This window comes from Centruroides vittatus, unplaced genomic scaffold (assembly GCF_030686945.1).
Source record: "Centruroides vittatus isolate TY-2023 unplaced genomic scaffold, ASM3068694v2 contig_221, whole genome shotgun sequence".
In the NCBI taxonomy this organism is placed as follows: domain Eukaryota; kingdom Metazoa; phylum Arthropoda; class Arachnida; order Scorpiones; family Buthidae; genus Centruroides; species Centruroides vittatus.
In genome coordinates, this window is record NW_027121377.1 from 1,966,709 (window position 1) to 1,986,743 (window position 20,035).

At 30.8% G+C, this 20,035-nt stretch overlaps 1 protein-coding gene across 1 annotated transcript in view; it reads right to left on the reverse strand.

The window, feature by feature from the left end:
- LOC136970857 (uncharacterized) overlaps window positions 1–20,035 on the reverse strand; it is a 56,238-nt gene that overhangs the window by 15,309 nt on the left and 20,894 nt on the right. Inside the window, exons 6-11 of the mRNA XM_067265354.1 lie at window positions 18,843–18,954; window positions 15,684–15,751; window positions 15,523–15,598; window positions 8,666–8,771; window positions 4,685–4,766; window positions 2,885–3,029 (exon numbers count right to left, since the gene is read on the reverse strand). Of these exons, the coding sequence (XP_067121455.1) occupies window positions 2,885–3,029; window positions 4,685–4,766; window positions 8,666–8,771; window positions 15,523–15,598; window positions 15,684–15,751; window positions 18,843–18,954 (589 nt within the window). The remainder of the gene's footprint in view (window positions 1–2,884; window positions 3,030–4,684; window positions 4,767–8,665; window positions 8,772–15,522; window positions 15,599–15,683; window positions 15,752–18,842; window positions 18,955–20,035) is intronic.

The window sequence follows — 20,035 nt, forward strand, 5'->3', positions numbered from 1 at the left end:
TTGAAATGTCGAGCATGATTCTACTGACTTTCCAAATGCCACTGCCAAACTTCTAGGCTTACAGGAAAGCAGCGTCAAACATCTGATGTACACATTTTTGCATTTAAAACTTCGGCCTCAACCTTGCTAATATATAAAGATGGTGTCTTTATTTAAAAAGAAAATCACCCAGTCTTCAATAAACTGAAAAAGAAATAATGGATAATAGTGATTAAAGTAATGTTAAAGTGGAATTTAAAAGTCACCATGGACGGTTTGATCAGTTTTTGAGAAAGGGCAGTTTCATACATTAGATCAGGCCTGGCCAACCGCAGCCCGTCAAGTTAAATTGTGTGGCCCACTAAGCGATATTATATATCTATTAAAACTTTTGTTTCCCGTTATATGCATACCAAAACAATTAAATAAATGAAAATTTGCATGTGTCATTGTTATAATGCGCAAGTGCAAGTACAAACTCTTGGTATAACAATAAAATCTTATTCATTTTATATTTGTTTTACTGTTTCAAAAGCATGTTTGCCTAAATTGTGGCCCACCATAATGTTACGCGTGATCAAAGTGGCCCGCGAAACAATTTGGGTTGGCCAGGCCTGCATTAGATGTTACTTATTGGAGAGAGTACTTCTTTCAAATATCGTGTGGTTAAAGAAACTAACTTATTTTACATTTCTACTTTATATAGGATGCGTACTTATCATTCTCGTTTTTAGTATACGTTAGTATTATTTTAGGTTTTACACGTTATTTTGCATAATTTAGTAAATTCATTTTGAGTCTGAAAGTGCTGAAAAACTTTTCCAATATAAATTAATGGTAATTTAATTGTTAATAATTAAAAAACACACAGTTGAACTCTGTTTCTTGGGTGTATCTTGTTATTTCATTTAGCAAAATACAGAAATATAAAAAATCTTTTAGAACTCTTGTAAATTTTATTTTCTTAAAATATAGAATAATTCTAAACTATTGCTCATGTTCCCACAGCCTGTAATTTTTTAACCAGAAACAAACTATGCTTACAGAATATGAAAATGTAACTTGAAAAGTTTTATTTGGCAAATGCTGTAATTGCAATATTGACGACTGGGAGATAATATATCATACTTAAAAATGGCAACTGTTTAAGAGAAAGCAATTTGCACACTTTGATTTATCAGTATAAAGTCAATACAATACAAAAATATTACAATGCAATGTTGTTACAAAACTCAATAGAAAAGGATCCATTTTTAGATAATGCTACACAACATTGATTACAGCAATTTCAAGAGACTGATGATTTTCGACACCATAAAAAGTATGAGGACTGAACACATTGCAGGAAGATGTTGATAGAATTCAGAAGCCTTTTCTCAACACCCACAAAAATAAACTAGATGAACACATAACATTCCTTAATAAATTGGAGCTTAGAATTGTTGCTGCAGTACACACAGCTAAATGACAAATGCTGGAAAAACACTTGCAGCAAAATTGATTATTGCTGGGAAATTGTAGAAGCCACAGAATGCATGCATGTTGACGTTATTTAGCATTCTGTATTATTGATTCTATATGTACTAAAAACTTTCTGAGTTACACTTTCATATTTCATAAGCAGTTTCCAGTTGGAAAATTATAGGGCATGGAAAATCCAAACAATTATTTAGAATCATCCCGTATTTCTTCTTCAGAATTATTATTGATATTTTCAAAATACTTTCTATTAAATTTTCATGTTTGTAATTGTTTAAATATAATAATCTTATTCAATCAGCTTTATATAATATATATATATGTTATGGACAAAGTGATTAATACGGGCATTATTCATAATGCCCATATTAATCACTTTGTCCATCGGGCATTGTAATAAATTTCAATAACTTATCAAATTGACTGGTCATTATACTGCTATCACCTAGTCAGGCGAAGTGATAATAAGTTGAAGAATGATCATCCGACATATGCTAGCCAATCAGAACTTACATCTTAGTTGCACATGCATATCGTGTTCAGTACCAAAATTTAAATTTGATTAAAAAACACTTCACTTATTCCATTTAGAAATATTTATTTTTTGTGAATTATTTCAAAGTACTATTAACTGATATTCTTCAAGTAACTTAGAACTAACTTTCATTTTAGACTCTCACTTTTTATATCATTGACAAATATGCTGATTTTGTAAAAATTTGATTGTTCTCACCTTTTTTATGCTATTAACTCATTTAATCAGTTGTTGAAGCGATTATTCATATCACTTAATAGTGAGGTTGAGGTTGAAGTTTTACACACAAAAATGTGTAGGTTAGATGTTCAGCACCACTTTCCTGTAAGCCTAGAAGTTTGACAATGATGTTTGGAAAGTCAGTGGACTCAAGCTTGACTTTCCAAACACCATTGTCAAACTTCTAGGCTTACAGGAAAGCGGCGCTGAACATCTGACATACACATTTTCACGTTTAAAACTTTGGCCCCACCTCACTAATGATTCCTCCATGATCGTTTCTTATGTCAAAGAAAAAAGATGAACTACTGGTCACATAAATTTAAAATTCAGTACTAAATGCAATAAGCATTCGCAACTAAGATGTAAATTCTGATTTGCTAGTGTATCTTGGATGGTCACTCCTCAACATATTATCATCACTTTGCCTGACTAGATGATAGCAGTATTCATAATGACCAATCAATTTAAGTTATTGAAATTTATTACAATGCCCGATTTTGTTGGTCATTATGAATAATGCCTGTATTAATCACTTTGTCCATAACATTATATATATATATATATATTAGAAAATATTTTTAAAAGTTGAAATAATTTTCTAGAAATTCCAAAATTATTTAAATAATTATCTATTTATCATTATTAAATAATGCTTTTAAAATACTTTACAGCATTGACTGCTGGTGGAAGAAGAGAAGCAGATATTGCAACACCAACAAGTGATCCTGCATTGCCACCTAACACAGAGAGAGCTACTCCAGCACCAGACGGTAAAGCAACTAATACACCAAGCCATAAACTTCGAAGTTCGCCTCTAAAATAATAAAATTAATATTAATGAAATAGCTGTGACAAATTTTCAAAAACTGTTTAAACTTTAATTTTTAAAAAGTTTTGCACCTGAATTCATTTCAATTTGTGTAAAATTTGATTTCTCTTATTTCCAAATCATCATGAGTATTGTTTGTCTAGTATGCTGTACATTGAGATCTTTATAAACATAATGATTAAGATGATGGCCCAGGATTTAAACATATGCATAGCATACAAAAGAAAACCTACCGTGTTCCACCTTATCTCTAACACAAAGGATGAAACTGAGGATGCAAGAGCACCTGGTATTTATCACATCTCACCACAGGATGACAGGTTCAATAGGACACTAATGTACACTGGTTCAAAATACAGATCATTACAAGCCCGGTTACGAGATTACAAGTACGACGTGGCAAAAGGAAACATCGATACGGCCCTGGCCCAGTATGCCACCGAGCTAGGAATTTTCCCCCTTATGGAAGGACACTACCCTAATACACAGGGTATTCGACAGACAACACGTAAGAACATTAGAGGCTGCAGAAATCTACAGGTCAGACATAAAAGGAGTGAGCATCAACTCAGATTATATTCCCATACCTAATGCATGGAAGCATTATTTAGACCCTTAAAGGAATATACATCGCAGCTGTTGTTTGAACTAATTTTAAAAAATTACATATACAATGCAGCAACATTCTATAAGTAGAACAGTTAATTTTTGTTTGACTTTTCCCAATGAAGGCGATTAACAAGTGGCCGAAAACATTCAAATGTTGAATTTAGGTGTTTTGTTGGAAATTTGACATTTAGGTGAGAATCTATATATATTGTTCCAGTTTAGTGTTGTGTTTTTCATAATGATTAGAAGGTGCATCCTTCCAAAATCAAATATTATGGTTAAATGGTGGTATAATAAATAAAATAATATCCAATTTAAGTAAATATAATAACGAAAGCAAAGTAATTTTGTTAAACGTTGTATTTTATATATTTATTTATACAATTAAATAATATCCAAATTAGTTGATTGCATTGTCACACTTTATTCTTATATTTTTTTGTTCAGTTCAAAGTGTGACAATGTGATCAACTAATCTGGATTTTAGTTTACTTTATTATACCACCATTTAACCATAATATTTGATTTTGGAAGGATGCATCTTCTAATCATTATGTTTATAAAGATCTCAATGTACAGCATACTAGACAAACAATACTCATGATGATTTGGAAATAAGAGAAATCAAATTTTACACAAACTGAAATAAATTAAGATGTAACGTTTAATTACCAAAATTTAAAAGCATCAATGCTTAAGAAACAAAATTTGGCATGGTAACGTGTATATAATCTTTATCCCATTCTGAAGTATTAAATGAAATAAATACCAACACACAACGTTTTTTCCTTCTTTTGGGTGTAAATCATTTGCGATGATTTGAAATACTTGCAATTTTAAAATATATTGCAACCAGCAGAACATTTGTAAAGAACTTTGCATATTATGGCAGGGAAGAGCCTCAAGAAAACAAGTCAGCTTTTCCATGTGACTTCATTATCCCAGTGGTGTGAAAAACATTAAAACAAAGATACTAATGATATATTTCTCTTCATGAATATTTTAAATAAGATATTACATCAATTTCTTACCTTGAAGTCATTTCCTTGGTTGGCCAATCACCTTGAACCCACTGATTACTGAATGGACCACTAATTAATCCAAATAGGAATCCTAGTTTAAAAAGTTGCATAATTAATATATTTGAAAATTGAAAGAAAAAAAATTATTTTTAACACTAGCTTATGTATTTTTAATTTCAATCAAAAATAGCTTGTAGTATAAGCTATTATATATTTTATATAATAGCTTAATACAATCTCTTCCATAACTGCATTAATCACAAATATAAACATTTACTGCATAGTAAATGGTTATTGTTCTAACATTTTTGGTTTTATGAATACCTTATGAATGTGCCTTGTGGAAGCATGGCACATTCATAACACTACAGAAAAGGCAGGCAATAAATTATAGAGAAAACACTTAAGATTTCGCCAGAACGGAAGTATTTCTTGATAAAATCATAAAGGCAAGCTAATTAAGAGGATATCGCAAGATGGATAGTATTTATATTGCATGGTGGTGATTAATTTGCCAGTGTGAGTGCCACCATTTTCCTTAAATTTTGTCTGTCATGATATATATGTTGTTGAGTTATTATTAAAACTTTTTTTGTTAGTTAATAATTAAAGTTAACTTATTTTAAACTAATAGCATAATCTGTTTAAATGATAAGTTGAAAATTTTATTTTATTTTAAATTATATACGTATTTTGTATATTTCCTTGATGTCTGTTTGATTATCAAACAATTGTTAGCTACTGGACAAGATGCTTTTTGAATGTGACATCATGGTTGTTTACTTCAGCAACTAGCATTATAACAGAATTTTGCATATTTTCCTGATTTCAGAGACAATTCCTTTTAAATTTTTAGAAATATAGATTAAAAATAATCAAGAGGAACAAATTAAAATAAAAAAAATTATTAGTTAATTGTCATTAACCTCACAACATTCAGAGGAAAAGTTGAAGGGAATGACTATCATTTCCCCTTTTTCAACTAGTATTAAGTGACAATTGTTACCTAGTTCACATCACAGGCAGCAGCACCCACAGACTATAAAAAAAAAGGTATCATAAAAACAATGAGTAATATTCAGGCCAATACAGTATACAAAAAATATACAGTAACAAAGTAGCCTATGTAAGTATATAAACAGGTATCCCTTGGTTAACACAGTTAATTAATCCCTCGATGCTACCACATATATCAAAATTCAGTTAATCAAATCCAGTGATAGCTCAGTATTCAGCTGAATAAGCACAACCCACTAGAAAATTTTTCAGTTAATAAAAAATATTTTTATTTTAATTTTGTTGTAAGTAAAAACGTTTTCTATGATAAGAATGAGTAACTAATTTTAAAATAGAACGAAACTCTTAGAGCACTCTTGGGATTGAAAGGGAAACCCGACGACAAAGGGGAGCACATGCCCCATATATGGGTGCCCCTGATCACAGGAACACACATTATTCATGTTAGAGGAGGAGGAATAAAAATAATCAATCAAGCTTATCTCTCATTACATTCACTTCCTCCAGAATAAAATTGTGATTGGTCAGGAGAAAGTACAATAATAAAATAAAAGAAAATGACAAAAAAAAAAAAAAAACAGCAGAGAAAAGAGAATCATCATTAAAAAAAAGTCAATTCTGAAGAAGACAGAGTCAGCACAAAGAGAAAAGAGAAAAGAAAAAGGATGCAAGAGTAAGAAAAGAAAAAAGGAATTAAAGAGAAGATGACAAATCTTCCTAGTATATTGTGAGACATGAATTTCAAATTATCCCATCAAGTTTTGCACCCCATAGGTAAACATAGCCAATTTAAAAGTAATTAAAAAGTAATTAAATTGGCTAAGTTTCAAGGATAGGCTTTATTTATCCAAATATAATGTCACATTTTGTTTTTCCAATATATTTTCTTTTATTTCTATTCTGGTGTATTTGATTTTACATTTACTCTCCTAAGAGGCTCATTTCTTGATTTTGGAGTGACTCTCACTTTCATATCTTACATATTTCAATCTTATCTATAATCCAAATCAGAGGCAAGTCCAGTAATACACACTTGATGGCAGGATCTCTATCCAAAAACAATAAAGACTTATATACAGAACTAAACGTCTTCATTGATTCCACAGGAGCACTCAACGATACCTTCACTCCCAGAAACTAAACATATATTCTCGGTGTTCAAAGGCGCTCCACAAAGGCACCCAATGGGAATTCACCTCCAGAAACTAAATCTATATGCCTACTGTCTTCAAAGTGCTTCTTCCCGCACTCAGCATAGTATTTCAATACGTTCAGCCACCTGGAAGGCCAAGCAAGACCCTCATAAGTGTCATCTAAGTGTCAGGCAACATATTGCTAGGAACATTTTCTCTACGTCGTGTAGTGCCAGCTCGGGAAGTCTTTACCAGCCTCCTGCTATATTTTTACCCTACTTTGCAAGGCGTCGGCCTCCCCACTGCATGTTACAATGTTTTACATAGGTAATTATAGTGTGCTCCTGCATAGGACACTTCTTTAATTCATGTTGTATAGTTAACAACTGTATGTATATAATTGGTTAAGGCCCTATGCAGGGTCTTTTTAATTCTTCCGTTGCAAGTCACAATGTGTTTTGCATGGTTACTATGTTCACTTGCCTATTGATTAGGGTGCTTCTGTTACGCAAGTCACGTGTCTATTTGTGTATAAACTCTTTGTTATGCCCACTAATGGGCTTTGTTAGTTCCCCTATTTGCAAGTTGCAATATTTTGTATTGTTATCTGTTCATGTGCCCTATGGTAAGGGCACATGAACAGATACTTACGGATCAATTGTCTTCTATTGGTTGCACTCTGTTATTTGCCCTGTCTGCAAGGGCATTGTCAGTCTCCCCCATTGCAATGGGGTTTTTGCAAATATGTTATTTTCGCGTGCCTGTACCTCAGAGCACTTCTGTTGCACTAGTTGCCTATCAAATTATCGTACATGTATTTTAAAATTGTTTCAAATAAAAGCGATACAGACACCCTTGGGACTTCCATTTCATCCCCTTTCCTATCCTTTATAATTTCACCTTCAGCCTTTTCCTCTCAATCATCTTTCTTCTTCATTTTCACCCCATAAAATTCAAACATCTTCTGAAAAAGGTTGATTAAGACAAATATTTACTGCAATGTTTTTAATTATTCTATAGTTAATGATTTTGTTTTGTAACTTAATATAAATAGCATAAACATTGAAATATCAGCCTATTGACAAACTAAAGGTTAATTTATATACTATAACATACGGAATTTAAAAATATAACAAAATGAAAATACTAAAAAGGTTAACTTTATTCTAACTAAAATAATGAAACAAATTTTAAATGTAGACATTATAATGTCTATTTTAACTGATCTTAATTTTATCTGGCTTATTTGTCTTCCTTCATTAAATAAAAAGTACAATTGTTCTTTAAAGTTCTGTGAACAATTCTGTTTTATGTATCCCCAAAAGATTTAGCTAAAGAGAATCAATAGATGGCAATTGTAATCATGAACATTAAATAAAATAGACAATACAATAAAATATTTAAAAATAAAATAATAGCTATGTAGAAAATTAAAGTTTTAAATTAATCATAGATTTAGATTTAATTAAAATCATTTTGATTAATATTAATGTTTTCGCATAAGCAATATTTTTGCTTACAATATAAATAAATAAACATGTGCTTAACTTCAAAACATAAAAAAATAAAAGTTTATAAAATGTCAGAAAAATAATAAAGTTAATAAACTTCTTATGTTATATAATATATTAAACATTTATGAATTTTATTTTGCACCACTGATTTTCAGGAATCCTGTTATATAAATAGGTTTCAGTATATTAATTATTATTGTAATAATAATCAAATATTTAAAGTTAATCATTTCATTTTATATAGTAGGACTATTAAAAAAACTAAAAATATAATTTTAAAAACAAAATTTGTACATTGTTAAATTTTGTAAATTTCACAACCTTACCAAATAATATACATAGAAGAAGACCAAGAATTTCTGTTTTTATTCCTAAATTACGAAGAGGCCCATCTTGAATTACAGTTCCAAATGTACCGGCCAAGATTGGACCCTAAGTTAACAAATATTAAGAATATATTAGTATCACTTTTTCCACTTCAAATCATTTTTTATTAAGTGACATTTACAAGAAATATTCTATTTTGTTTTCTGGGAATATATAATTGTTCATATATTACAGATCCAATGAAGCCAATCATTCAACCTTGAGAAATATAATGTATTAATCAATAAATTTCTCAAATTTATTAAGTAATACATTCTTCTTTGTGTGCTACGTCAGAACTCCTGACGTCGGTGAATGCCTGGAGTAGGTTAGTAAGTGGTTAGTAATGCGCCGAGGTGTATCCTAGTGGAAATTACAACCAGAGTGGTTTCCCATTGCCTCCTCTGGGACACGATGTTATGCAAAGAGAAATGCCTTCTGGGAGATCACGTAAGGGAAACTGGCTCCTATTGAGGTGTTACAAACGTGGAGAAAACCCAGAAAACTCCATGTGGCCAGCTCTTCCGAGCACAGCTTTTAAAACACTTTATAATAAATACAATTTTTATATGAAATCAGGATAAATTTATATACAACAGAACCTCAATTATCCAAGCTCGAATTAACTGAGGTTCCACATTATTCAAGACAAACCAGCTAATGAATACACTCTTTTATGAAATACAACATAAGAAAAGTAAAGTTCAAAACGGTAACATGTAATATAAAATTATTTGTTTTTTCTTTCTATTATCTAGCTACAATTTGAGAAAAATCATTTCATATTAAATCGTGACTATAACATCACACATTTTTATCCTTAAAACTATTGTATCTATTCACCGTACAATACATGATAAAATAATGTATAAACTATATAAATAATACAATAAATGTTGTTCTTATACATGAAAAAATTTACTGAAGTATAAAAACAGGATTAAAACTGCTACCACACAAATTTTTTATCTGAAATGGCCATAGTTGACTGTTTTGTCTAAATGTTCAGTTATCTGAAGTGATGACATCAGTCCATCTTACCTTGAAGAATTGGGGTTCTATTGTATTATGTTTAACTGTATACCATATTTCTTCAATTCTAAAAGATGTCATTAATTTTATTATAGACAATAATTTTGACGTGGTTTTTATTAAAAAAATGATTCTGAAGAAATTTTATATAAACAATTATTTAATAAGGTAATACAATTAATTCAGACAAGTAATGATACTAGCAAAGCCAAAGTTTTCAATGTGAAAACGTATACGCCAAACGTTTGGCACCGCTTTCCTGTAAGCCTAGAAGTTTGGCAATGGCGTTTGGAGAGTGAGTGGAATCGTGCTCGACATTCCAAAGGCCATTGCCAAACTTCTAGGTTTACAGGAAATTGGCGCCGAACATCAAACGTACACGTTTTCACATTGAAAACTTTGGCCTCAACCTCAGTACTATTTCACAACAGAAAAAGTCGATAAATTTAGAAATAAAAGAAATTCAAGAACAATTGAAAAAACTGAAAGACAACAGTATTGAAGTTATGAAATTAAAACTGATTTATACAAATTATTTAAGACAAGAACAATCTCAATTTAATATTAATAAAAAATAAACAAACTAGTCAAATTTAAATGAATTAATAATGCAGTTTGTTTATAAAATTAAATATTTCTTTCATAGGATTAAAAAAATATTGAGATTACGTTCAGATAGAAAAACTTAAAATTTATATTAAAAATCAAATTCCAACAATAATAAACATTTCTTTTGAAGTATTGGCATAAACTTTGAAATAATATTTTTATTTTTATTAAATTCTTGTATTGATTCTTCTTATAAATTAATAAATTAATTCTAGATTTAACTTGAGATTCAAGAGAAAGAAGAAAAAATTTAATAAACACAAGGATTATTCAAAAAAGTTTCCAAACTTTATGTATTACAAAAAAAAATACTTCACTTACAATTTATTTGTCAGGGTCCCCTCAAAGTGGTCTCCTCCCCAACATATACACTTATTCCAATGGAGTTTCCACTTTTTGAAACATTGCTGGAATGCTTTTTCCGAAATGCTCATAAGCTCCTCCAGTGTTTTTTTCTATCTCTGGAATGGTGGCAAATCTTTTTCCTTTGAGTGGGTTTTTTACTTTGGGGAAGAGGAAAAAGTCGCATGGGTCCAGGTCAGATGAGTAGGGTGAATGGGGAAGCACAATGGTCTTGTTTTTGGCCAAAAACTCATGAGTTCTGAGGCACAAATGAGCTAGTGCATTGTTATGGTGAAAGACCACTCGCCACTCCTCCAAAGTTCGGGCCGTTTTCGCCTGATTCTGTTTCTTAGGCATTTCATAACTTCCAGGTAGTACTCCATTTTGACTGTCTGGCCTGTAGGTAGATATTCGTGATGCACAACCCCCTTTGCATTGAAAAAAAAACAGTCAACATCACCTTAACATTTCAGCAAATTTGTCGGGCTTTTTTGGGGTGGGGGGATGTTTCACACACCCATGGGAAGTTTCCGTAAAGGATTTCCCAAGTTTCACACAAAATTTCACAGAACAACAGTGCTACTTCATAGACCTCATTTCTGCGAATACGATTTTTTGCCGAACCCCACAAACACCCCTTCATGTAAACAACTGTAACTTATCACCAAAACAAAATATCAACAAATGAATTCGAGGAGGTTACTCGGGGAGGTTTCTGTGGACACAACGCCTTTAAATGGATTAAAAAATAACCAACTGGAGGTGTGCTATTAAAAAAGTTTAGGAACTTTTTGAACAACCCATGTAAATACTAAAAAATTAGAAAACAAGGTAAAAAAAAATATAAATAATTGTTTAAAATATAATCTTATATAATATTAAAATTAATATATATAACTTTTAAATAAACACACAAACTTGTTATTAGAAGTTTTAAAAATAAAACTAAACTGTATACATAACTTAATTTAATGTATTAATATATACTTAAATTATTAATGTATATATCAGGGGTGGCCAACACGTAGACCGTGGTCGACCGGTCGACCTCAAAGGTTTTGAAAGTAGCCCGCAAAGCTAAAGTTCACAATTTGCTTTCACTTAAATTAATGTTTAAAAATCTTACAAGGGGAGGGCACGACCTGGGAAATTCACTTTGGGATGAGACTTGGTATATAGGTAGTACTCCTTTAGGATGTTTAATCCTCAAAACAAGAAAGCGCAATGGCCAACCAATTTTAAGAAAAAGGCCTTTAAATATTCGAGTTCAGTTTATGTACTAATAAGTTTCGCTAGCTCAGCAGCTGCTGAGCAGCTCAGTCGACATCGTTCTTGGCTACCGCCAAGTCGTCCCGGGTTCTAATCGCGAACTTGACTTTTTTTTTTTCCTTTCTAAAAATTTTTTAAAATAAGTATTTTGAATATATAAATATTAAAATTTTATTAAAATAAATAAACATTTTTTTAAATGAAATTAACACAATATTACAAGCCATTTTAATTATAATAATACAAAATAATTAATAGGTATATTAATAATAATAGTTATAAATAATTAGTTATGGAACAACAGTTTTCATTTATTATTCTATTAAAAGTATCACATTAGACTGACATTTTTAACAGCAAAACAAGATTTTTCTCAAAGTCATAAAAATGTGCACGCAGAGTTATGAACTGACCTGAATATTCAGAGACAACGTGTTAGTTTACTTTTGGATTTCAAAGAGATCATAGTGTTCCGTGATATACAAATAGTTTCAATATTTTACAGTAAAATGTCTGCAAATGAAGATACTATCAGTCTACCAACAGTTGATGATGAAACTGCTGATGAATTGATAAATAGTGATAGTTTAAAAGTGAAATTAACAGATGCATTTGAATATTGTAAAAGTTTGCTTGCGGAAAAAAATTTAATTGTATTGAAATGTTCTGCTTCAATTTCTGATGAAGCTATGTTGATGGGTGAGGAAATTTACAAAAATACTGTGCATATGTTGGCTGAAAAAAGTTTTGTAAGCGATGAAGAGCTTATTCATGCTAATGAAGTGTGTGAAGAAGTATATTTTGAGCAGGTGAAAGCTGATATTTCATCTGACGAGTATGAGCCCGATGAAAAGAAAAAAAGAGAAGTGGAACATATTCCTTTGGATTATAAAATCAAAGTCATTAACATTGCGAAAAAACATCCTACATGGAATTTGAAAACATTGCAAAAAAATGGATGTAGTCGATTAAAAAAAAAAAAAGAGTATTTATCCAAATGGGAAGAAGAAGTAAAAAAAGGAGGAAATAAGTTTGATAAATATGCAATTATTGATTCTTGGACATATGATCGTTTTTTTGAAGCTAGACAGAATTATCAACAAGTAACTACTAGAAACTTGCAACAGTGGGCTCTATCTGCTGCTGGACAGTTTGGAAATTTTGAATTTAAAGCTTCTGAACGATGAGTAAAGAAATTTAAAAGCACTTATAACATACGTCAACGAAAAATAACAAAATTTGTTTCGCAAAAGGAAACAGCAACTTTAGAACAAGTTTTGGATTCTGCAGCAACCTTTCGGAAGCAGGCATTACAATTAATACCTAAATTTAACAAAAATTTCGTCATTAATACTGACCAGACAGGTATGTTGATATAAAAAAACTTAAAATTATGCTCAATTTTAATTGTACACTTATCCATTTTATATAACTCATGCTATTATTGTTTTTAGGGTGCCAGTACCAATCTACTTTTAATAGGACTCTTGCAAAAAAAAGTAGCAAAACTGTATTTGTTAAACGACACGATATGAATAAAGTGACACATTCATATACAGCACAATATGCACTCACCTTATCTGGAAAACTATTGCCTCAAGTATTTGTATGTCTTCAAGAATCAACTGGTAAATTTGGTCCAAGAGTGCAGAAAACGGTGGAAGAATACAAACAAAAATATAAAAATGTTATAATAACATCATCAAAGTCCGGAAAGCTTACGACAGAATTATATATTGAATTCCTTCAAAACTGTTTAAAACCTTACGTGGGAAAAGAACAGTTTCTTCTACTTGTCGACTCTTGGCAAGGACAAACAAAACCAGAATTATACGATAAAATCTTCCAGGATGACAACGAATTACCTACTTGTACGATTAAAGTAATTCCTCCAAAGTGTACTCCTTTCGTCCAACCTTGTGACGTCTATTTTTATCGACAAGTAAAAAATTTAATCAAAAATTTTCAAAATTCTGCTTATTTAATCGAACAAAATCGAGAAATAAATTCTCGAGAAAACTGTATTAAAATACAATCAATAGTTCACCATCAATTGTCGTTGCCAATTTTTGATAAAATGATTAGATATGCTTGGTACGCTGCTAAACTTGCTGAAGACAGAGAGATATTCATGAATGTGAATGAAGTTTGTTTTCCAACTGAACTTCTGAAAGAACATTGCTCTTGTAAGCGTTCATCATTTATTTGTTGTGCTAGATGCCAAAAAATGTATTGTTTCCCATGTTTCTATGATAGTTATCATTCAGGTTTTTGTATGTAATAAAAAAATATATGTAAAAGTAACAAATAACACAAACTAAACTTTTTACTTCTTATAATAACCATTTATAACTATTATTATTAATATACCTATTAATTATTTTGTATTATTATAATTAAAATGGCTTGTAATATTGTGTTAATTTCATTTAAAAAAATGTTTATTTATTTTAATAAAATTTTAATATTTATATATTCAAAATACTTATTTTAAAAAATTTTTAGAAAGGAAAAAAAAAAAGTCAAGTTCGCGATTAGAACCCGGGACGACTTGGCGGTAGCCAAGAACGATGTCGACTGAGCTGCTCAGCAGCTGCTGAGCTAGCGAAACTTATTAGTACATAAACTGAGCTCGAATATTTAAAGGCCTTTTTCTTAAAATTGGTTGGCCATTGCGCTTTCTTGTTTTGAGGATTAAACATCCTAAAGGAGTACTACCTATATACCAAGTCTCATCCCAAAGTGAATTTCCCAGGTCGTGCCCTCCCCTTGTTAGTCTACTATTGTAAGAATAAATTATCGAATTGTCTGTGCAATGTACCCATACCATTTGTATTTATCCCGACGAACAATGCAAATGAATGTTAACTTTTAAATTAATCGTAGTCGCAACGCATGCGCATATAAATGGCAATTGCCAAATTTTTAAACATTTCCTGCACTTATTCAATGTCAGATTTCGTCCAATTAAACATTTTTATGCATTTGCTTATTCACAGTGTATTTTTTTTAAGTTAATAAGTATTTCATCTCAAAAAATAAAAAAATTATAATTAACATTTTTTTCTTTATTTGCCAAAATTTTTTTGTGTATTTATTTCTTTACATTGTGATTTTTTAAATTTAATAAATGCTGTATTATTGTGCTTCATAAAAAAAACAAATAATTATATTATTTTTATTTTATTTGCCATAATATTTTTTTAGTTGAAATTCTTGTTAATTATTTATTAAAATATCTATGAAAATTTGAAAAATCCTAAAATTGTTTGCCCATGTTCATAGTTGCCCGCAGACTATATTTTACCAAAAAAGTGGCCCCTAAGGGATAAAAGTTTGGCCACACCTGGTATATATCTTTTTTTAATGAATTATTATATATCCTAAAAATACTATTTGCATCTACATAAAAAATGTAGAATCATATACTATCAGATTCAGTTATAATAAAAATATTATGCAAATTATAATTTAGTAAATTATAATTTGAATGTACATTGACCATAAAACAAACAAATATTTACATTGCTTCACAACCAAAAGTAGTAATAAAATTAAAAATTACCATAAGTGGTGATATTAACATACTGGCAACCAATATTACAGAACTACTTTCCACGAGTCCAACTGCAGCAATTATACTGTAACGAAAAAACAATAACAATTAGAACTTCAAAAAGTAATTCACTAAATTTTAATTTAATTTTTTTTTTTGCTTTTTATTACCTTGCTAAGATAGTAAACATTACAAAATCAAAATTCAGATTTGCATTAGCCCTTACTCCTTCAACAACCTGTTTTGAATATATAAACATTACAATAATAATTAATTAAAAATTTTAATTTTGAACTAATTATAATAAATTATAATTATTATTAATTAAGAATTAAATATGAGTAAAATAATGCTAACAGACAAGTCAATCACTTATTTTAATCAAAAAATTTACAAACTTGAATATTGCAGTATGACAGAATTGTATTATGTTAAATGAAAAAAAAATCTCAAATGAGATATACTGTAACAATCTTAAATAAACTTTATTTTAATTATTTAGTAACTAAAAAGAATAAAAATTAAATGGTTTAGGATTCTATTTATTATAAAATACATTTTTGTACTTTATTATATGCTGAATGTTTATCTACATGAAGTTTTTGCTTATATGCTGAAATCTTTGTAAACTGGAATGCAGTGGCATAGAAAACATAACTGGCACTGGAGCATGACACTTTATTGACAACCCCCTCCCCCTCCAGAAACACATATAGTTTGTCTTGGAGACCATTTGGGGCTTCCTCTGCGAGTGGTGCCTGGGTATGATACACCCCCTTGCCCTCTGCTCTCTATGCCACTGCTAGATTGATACAGTATCAAATTATTTTTTCCATTTTGACAGGTTTCTGTTTAAAGGAAAAAATACTAAAATCTGTTAAACTATACCAGATAAATTACACATAGTTACATTCAATTTCTATAGTAAAATCACTTTTGTATACATAAAAATGTTTATAATCATGCTTAATCAAACTAATATGTCATCCCAACTAAAGATGAGAATAATCAAATGCAAGAATTGAGAATTTAGATTGCAAAAAAGCTTTTGTTTGTCATGAACTTCTGCTAGATATTTGAATACTTCTTGGAGTGATCCCTGAGCCCACAGAACAGTGACCAAGCCAATTCAAGTATAAAAAACTAATGCATTTCTCTGCCATTTTGAATTACCAATGGCAGAAGTATTGCAAAACCTGTGCAATTGCACAGAGTCCCAGATTCCTTCATACTAACAGCATTGTTGTTTTATTATATAAGAGAATTATTTCTGCAATGGTGCATGATTGGATCTGATGTAAAATACTACAATTTTCAAAAATCATACTATGTTTGTATCTCTTAACATTGGTCAATGTACATGGTGTGGCTAGAAAATAATGAGACTGTGATTGCCTGCAGGCAATGGTCACATGTGGGCTGAAGTGAGTAAACAATCTTGGGTGAGTAAACAATCTTGAACAAGTTAGAACAAGCACAGCAAGTCTCAATTTGCTACCACTATTAGATTTGCTGTGAGTGGACATGTTGTTAGTGCACATTAAAAAAAATGGCAAGCTTGAAAGAAAAGCAACATATCAACCCTGAAATTTTTGGTGAAATTGAAAAAACTGCCACTGAATCTTTGCACTTGCTACAGAGACACATGTTTTTGTTGTGAACATGAGTTTAAATTGCACAGAAAATTTTCTGAGGACTAAGATGATATAAAAGACAATGAATGTTCTGGATAGCACAGCCCATCAAAAACCGAGGAAAATGTATGAGAAGTAGAACAATACTACTACAAAAAAGTTCAAAAAAGTTCTGAAATCTTTCTCACACTTGTGGCAAAATGATTTTGTAGTGTTCGGTTACTGTTCGGTTTGAGTAGAAGTAAGTCTGATAATTTACAGTGTGAGTAGAAGTTTTCATAGATTTTGTAGTGATTGGTCACTATTTTTATCACCATTTTTGTTTTTTTTTTTTGTATATACATACATGCATTCCATTTCGTCTGTGTCAAAATTCGAAGTATTGTCGCGTGGGTTATTGTTTTGTGTATATATTGTTTATTGTTTATTGTATATTGTTTATTGTATCACCCTTTGACGGGTCTTGTAAGTAGACAGAGGATTGGTTGACTCTGTACCACGTGGATGCGGCCGTAGCCCCGGATGGTGGGCAATATAAAATGCAGTGCTACATGTTACAGGACACCCTTTTTTTTTCATTGGCCGGCTCACCACCTGGACTGAAGAATTGTTGGACTTCCAAGTAAAAGGTGAGGATTGTAGCTCGTCATTAAGAAGGGGATAATGAGACGACAATTTAAAAAAAAAGGAATCCACTTGCATCTGCACGGAAGATCAAATTTTCGTCTAAGTTCCTTGGTAAGGAAAGATTACTGTTAAAATGAACGTATAGTAACTATTAGTTCATCGCAAAGAAGGTAAAGATAATTCCCTTCTTGTTTCTACAAACTACACATGGTTTGGAAAGGAAGGCGAGCTTGGGAATGACCTTGTGATATACTCGATGTCGCCCACATACAAGTATTGTGTAATTTATGTGATTCGTACATATATATATATACCTTATTGTTCTAGTCTGATATAATTGTTGGTTATATATACATGTTATAAGGCCTCATCAGCATATTTTATGTCGCGAGGCAGGTTAATTGTAGTTGTTACAAGCATAGATATTGTGTATCAATGGTCATAATTATTATAAGAGGTGATATAGACATTGACAAGATTTCAAAGTGTGCTTATTTGTAAGATCCTTTACACTCTTGCCTTAACACAACGTCAGGATGTTTTCGTTCAATACGTGACATTACAGTTTCATCCTTCTTCAGGACAATGCACCAGCCCATTTCACTCTGTTAATAGAACAGTTTTTGGCCAAGAAAGCAGTCACACATCTTACTTGCATGATCTAGCTCTGTGTGACTTTTACATTTTCCCTAAAGTCAAGTCTGCTCTGAAAGACAACCATTTTGATTTGGTTTCTGCCGTCAAAAACAAAAAAAAAAAATTGACGAAACTTCTCCATAGCCTTACAGATAATGACCTGCAGCACTGTTATGATCAGTAGAAGTTGCGAATGCGATACTCTGTGGAAGCAGAAGGATCATACATTGAAGGGGAACACAACTAAAATGAGTATACTACTCAAGAATTAAAGTTTCAGCTTCAGTCTCATTATTTTCTAGCCACACTTCGTATATATATGATAAAAATTAGAAAGATTATAATTAAATTTTTGTTTAACAATTATTATTATTATTAACTTTTATGGACAATAAATAAAATTATAAAATTAATAACTATACAAAAGCAAACCTGAGCAACTGTTAAACGTGAAGTTACAGATTTCAAAAATTTATGTTGAACAGATTTAGAAATTGATCGTCCTTTCTTTTCTGTTTTCCATTTTGTTGATTCTTCACTCCCCCTAATTAAATATTGAATTATCTTCTGTTTATTAATTTTAATTATTTAAATAAATTAAATATTTTATTTGTATTAAAATCAGGGCTGTGGAGTTGGGTAAAAATCTAGACTCCAACTCCGACCAGGGACAGACTTGTTACCAAAAGAGACCAGGAAATTCTGACGTCATCACGTGACCTCAGAATAAAAGATTTAATAAATAGAGTTCTAATAAAGTTAGAACATAGAAACTTCTTATTCCAAAGCTAAAAGACTCCTCTAAGTAATGACACAGTCAATATATAAATATGTATTCAATAATTTTTACTTTGCCAGCTGTTATATATAACAGAGGGAAAGTGTAGCGATCAGTCAAAAAATGACCCCTCCCAAATTTTTACATTTTTGGACTCAGGACACCTCAAAATGTCAAGATAAGCAACAGATTCAAGATTTTTTTCTATATGTATGGATGTTAGACGGTGTGTGTGGGGGGCATGATTTTGTTAACCCTGTTTGAAATCTAATAACTTCTGTGGTTTTTAAATCGGAGTCGGATGGTTTAACACAGGAGTTATTAAGCGTCAAAGTGGTTGAACTAAATTGTGCCTCCTGTCAACACATTCTAACATCTTAATGGTTAAGATGTTCTTGTCTAAGATGTTCGGTTAAGATAACCTGTTAAGACTTAACGGGTTTCACTGTACTATTATAGAATGACAAAAAAAGCTTACTTTTCAGGGTAGAGATGAGTTTTATTTTTAAAAAAATTGTGAATGCTAATAATGAGTAAAATATTCATTAAGTTCAACTGCACTGAAGATATGACACATGACCCCCTTCTATGTTTCCACCCTGTTGACCTTTAATTAAGAATCAAAATTTAATAGCATTAATGCCCCTTTATATGTAAGCTACAGTGCCAAATTTTGTTTCTTAAACTTTGCCCATTCTGAGATATTGTTTAATATCTCATCACAGAGAATAAAGAAATTAAACAAATTAGATACCAACACAGACATGCATATGACTTTTTCCCCTTTAATTGACATTTTTTGGGGGTTTGGGAGGTCTCCAAACATGTACATTTGCAAAAATCTTGG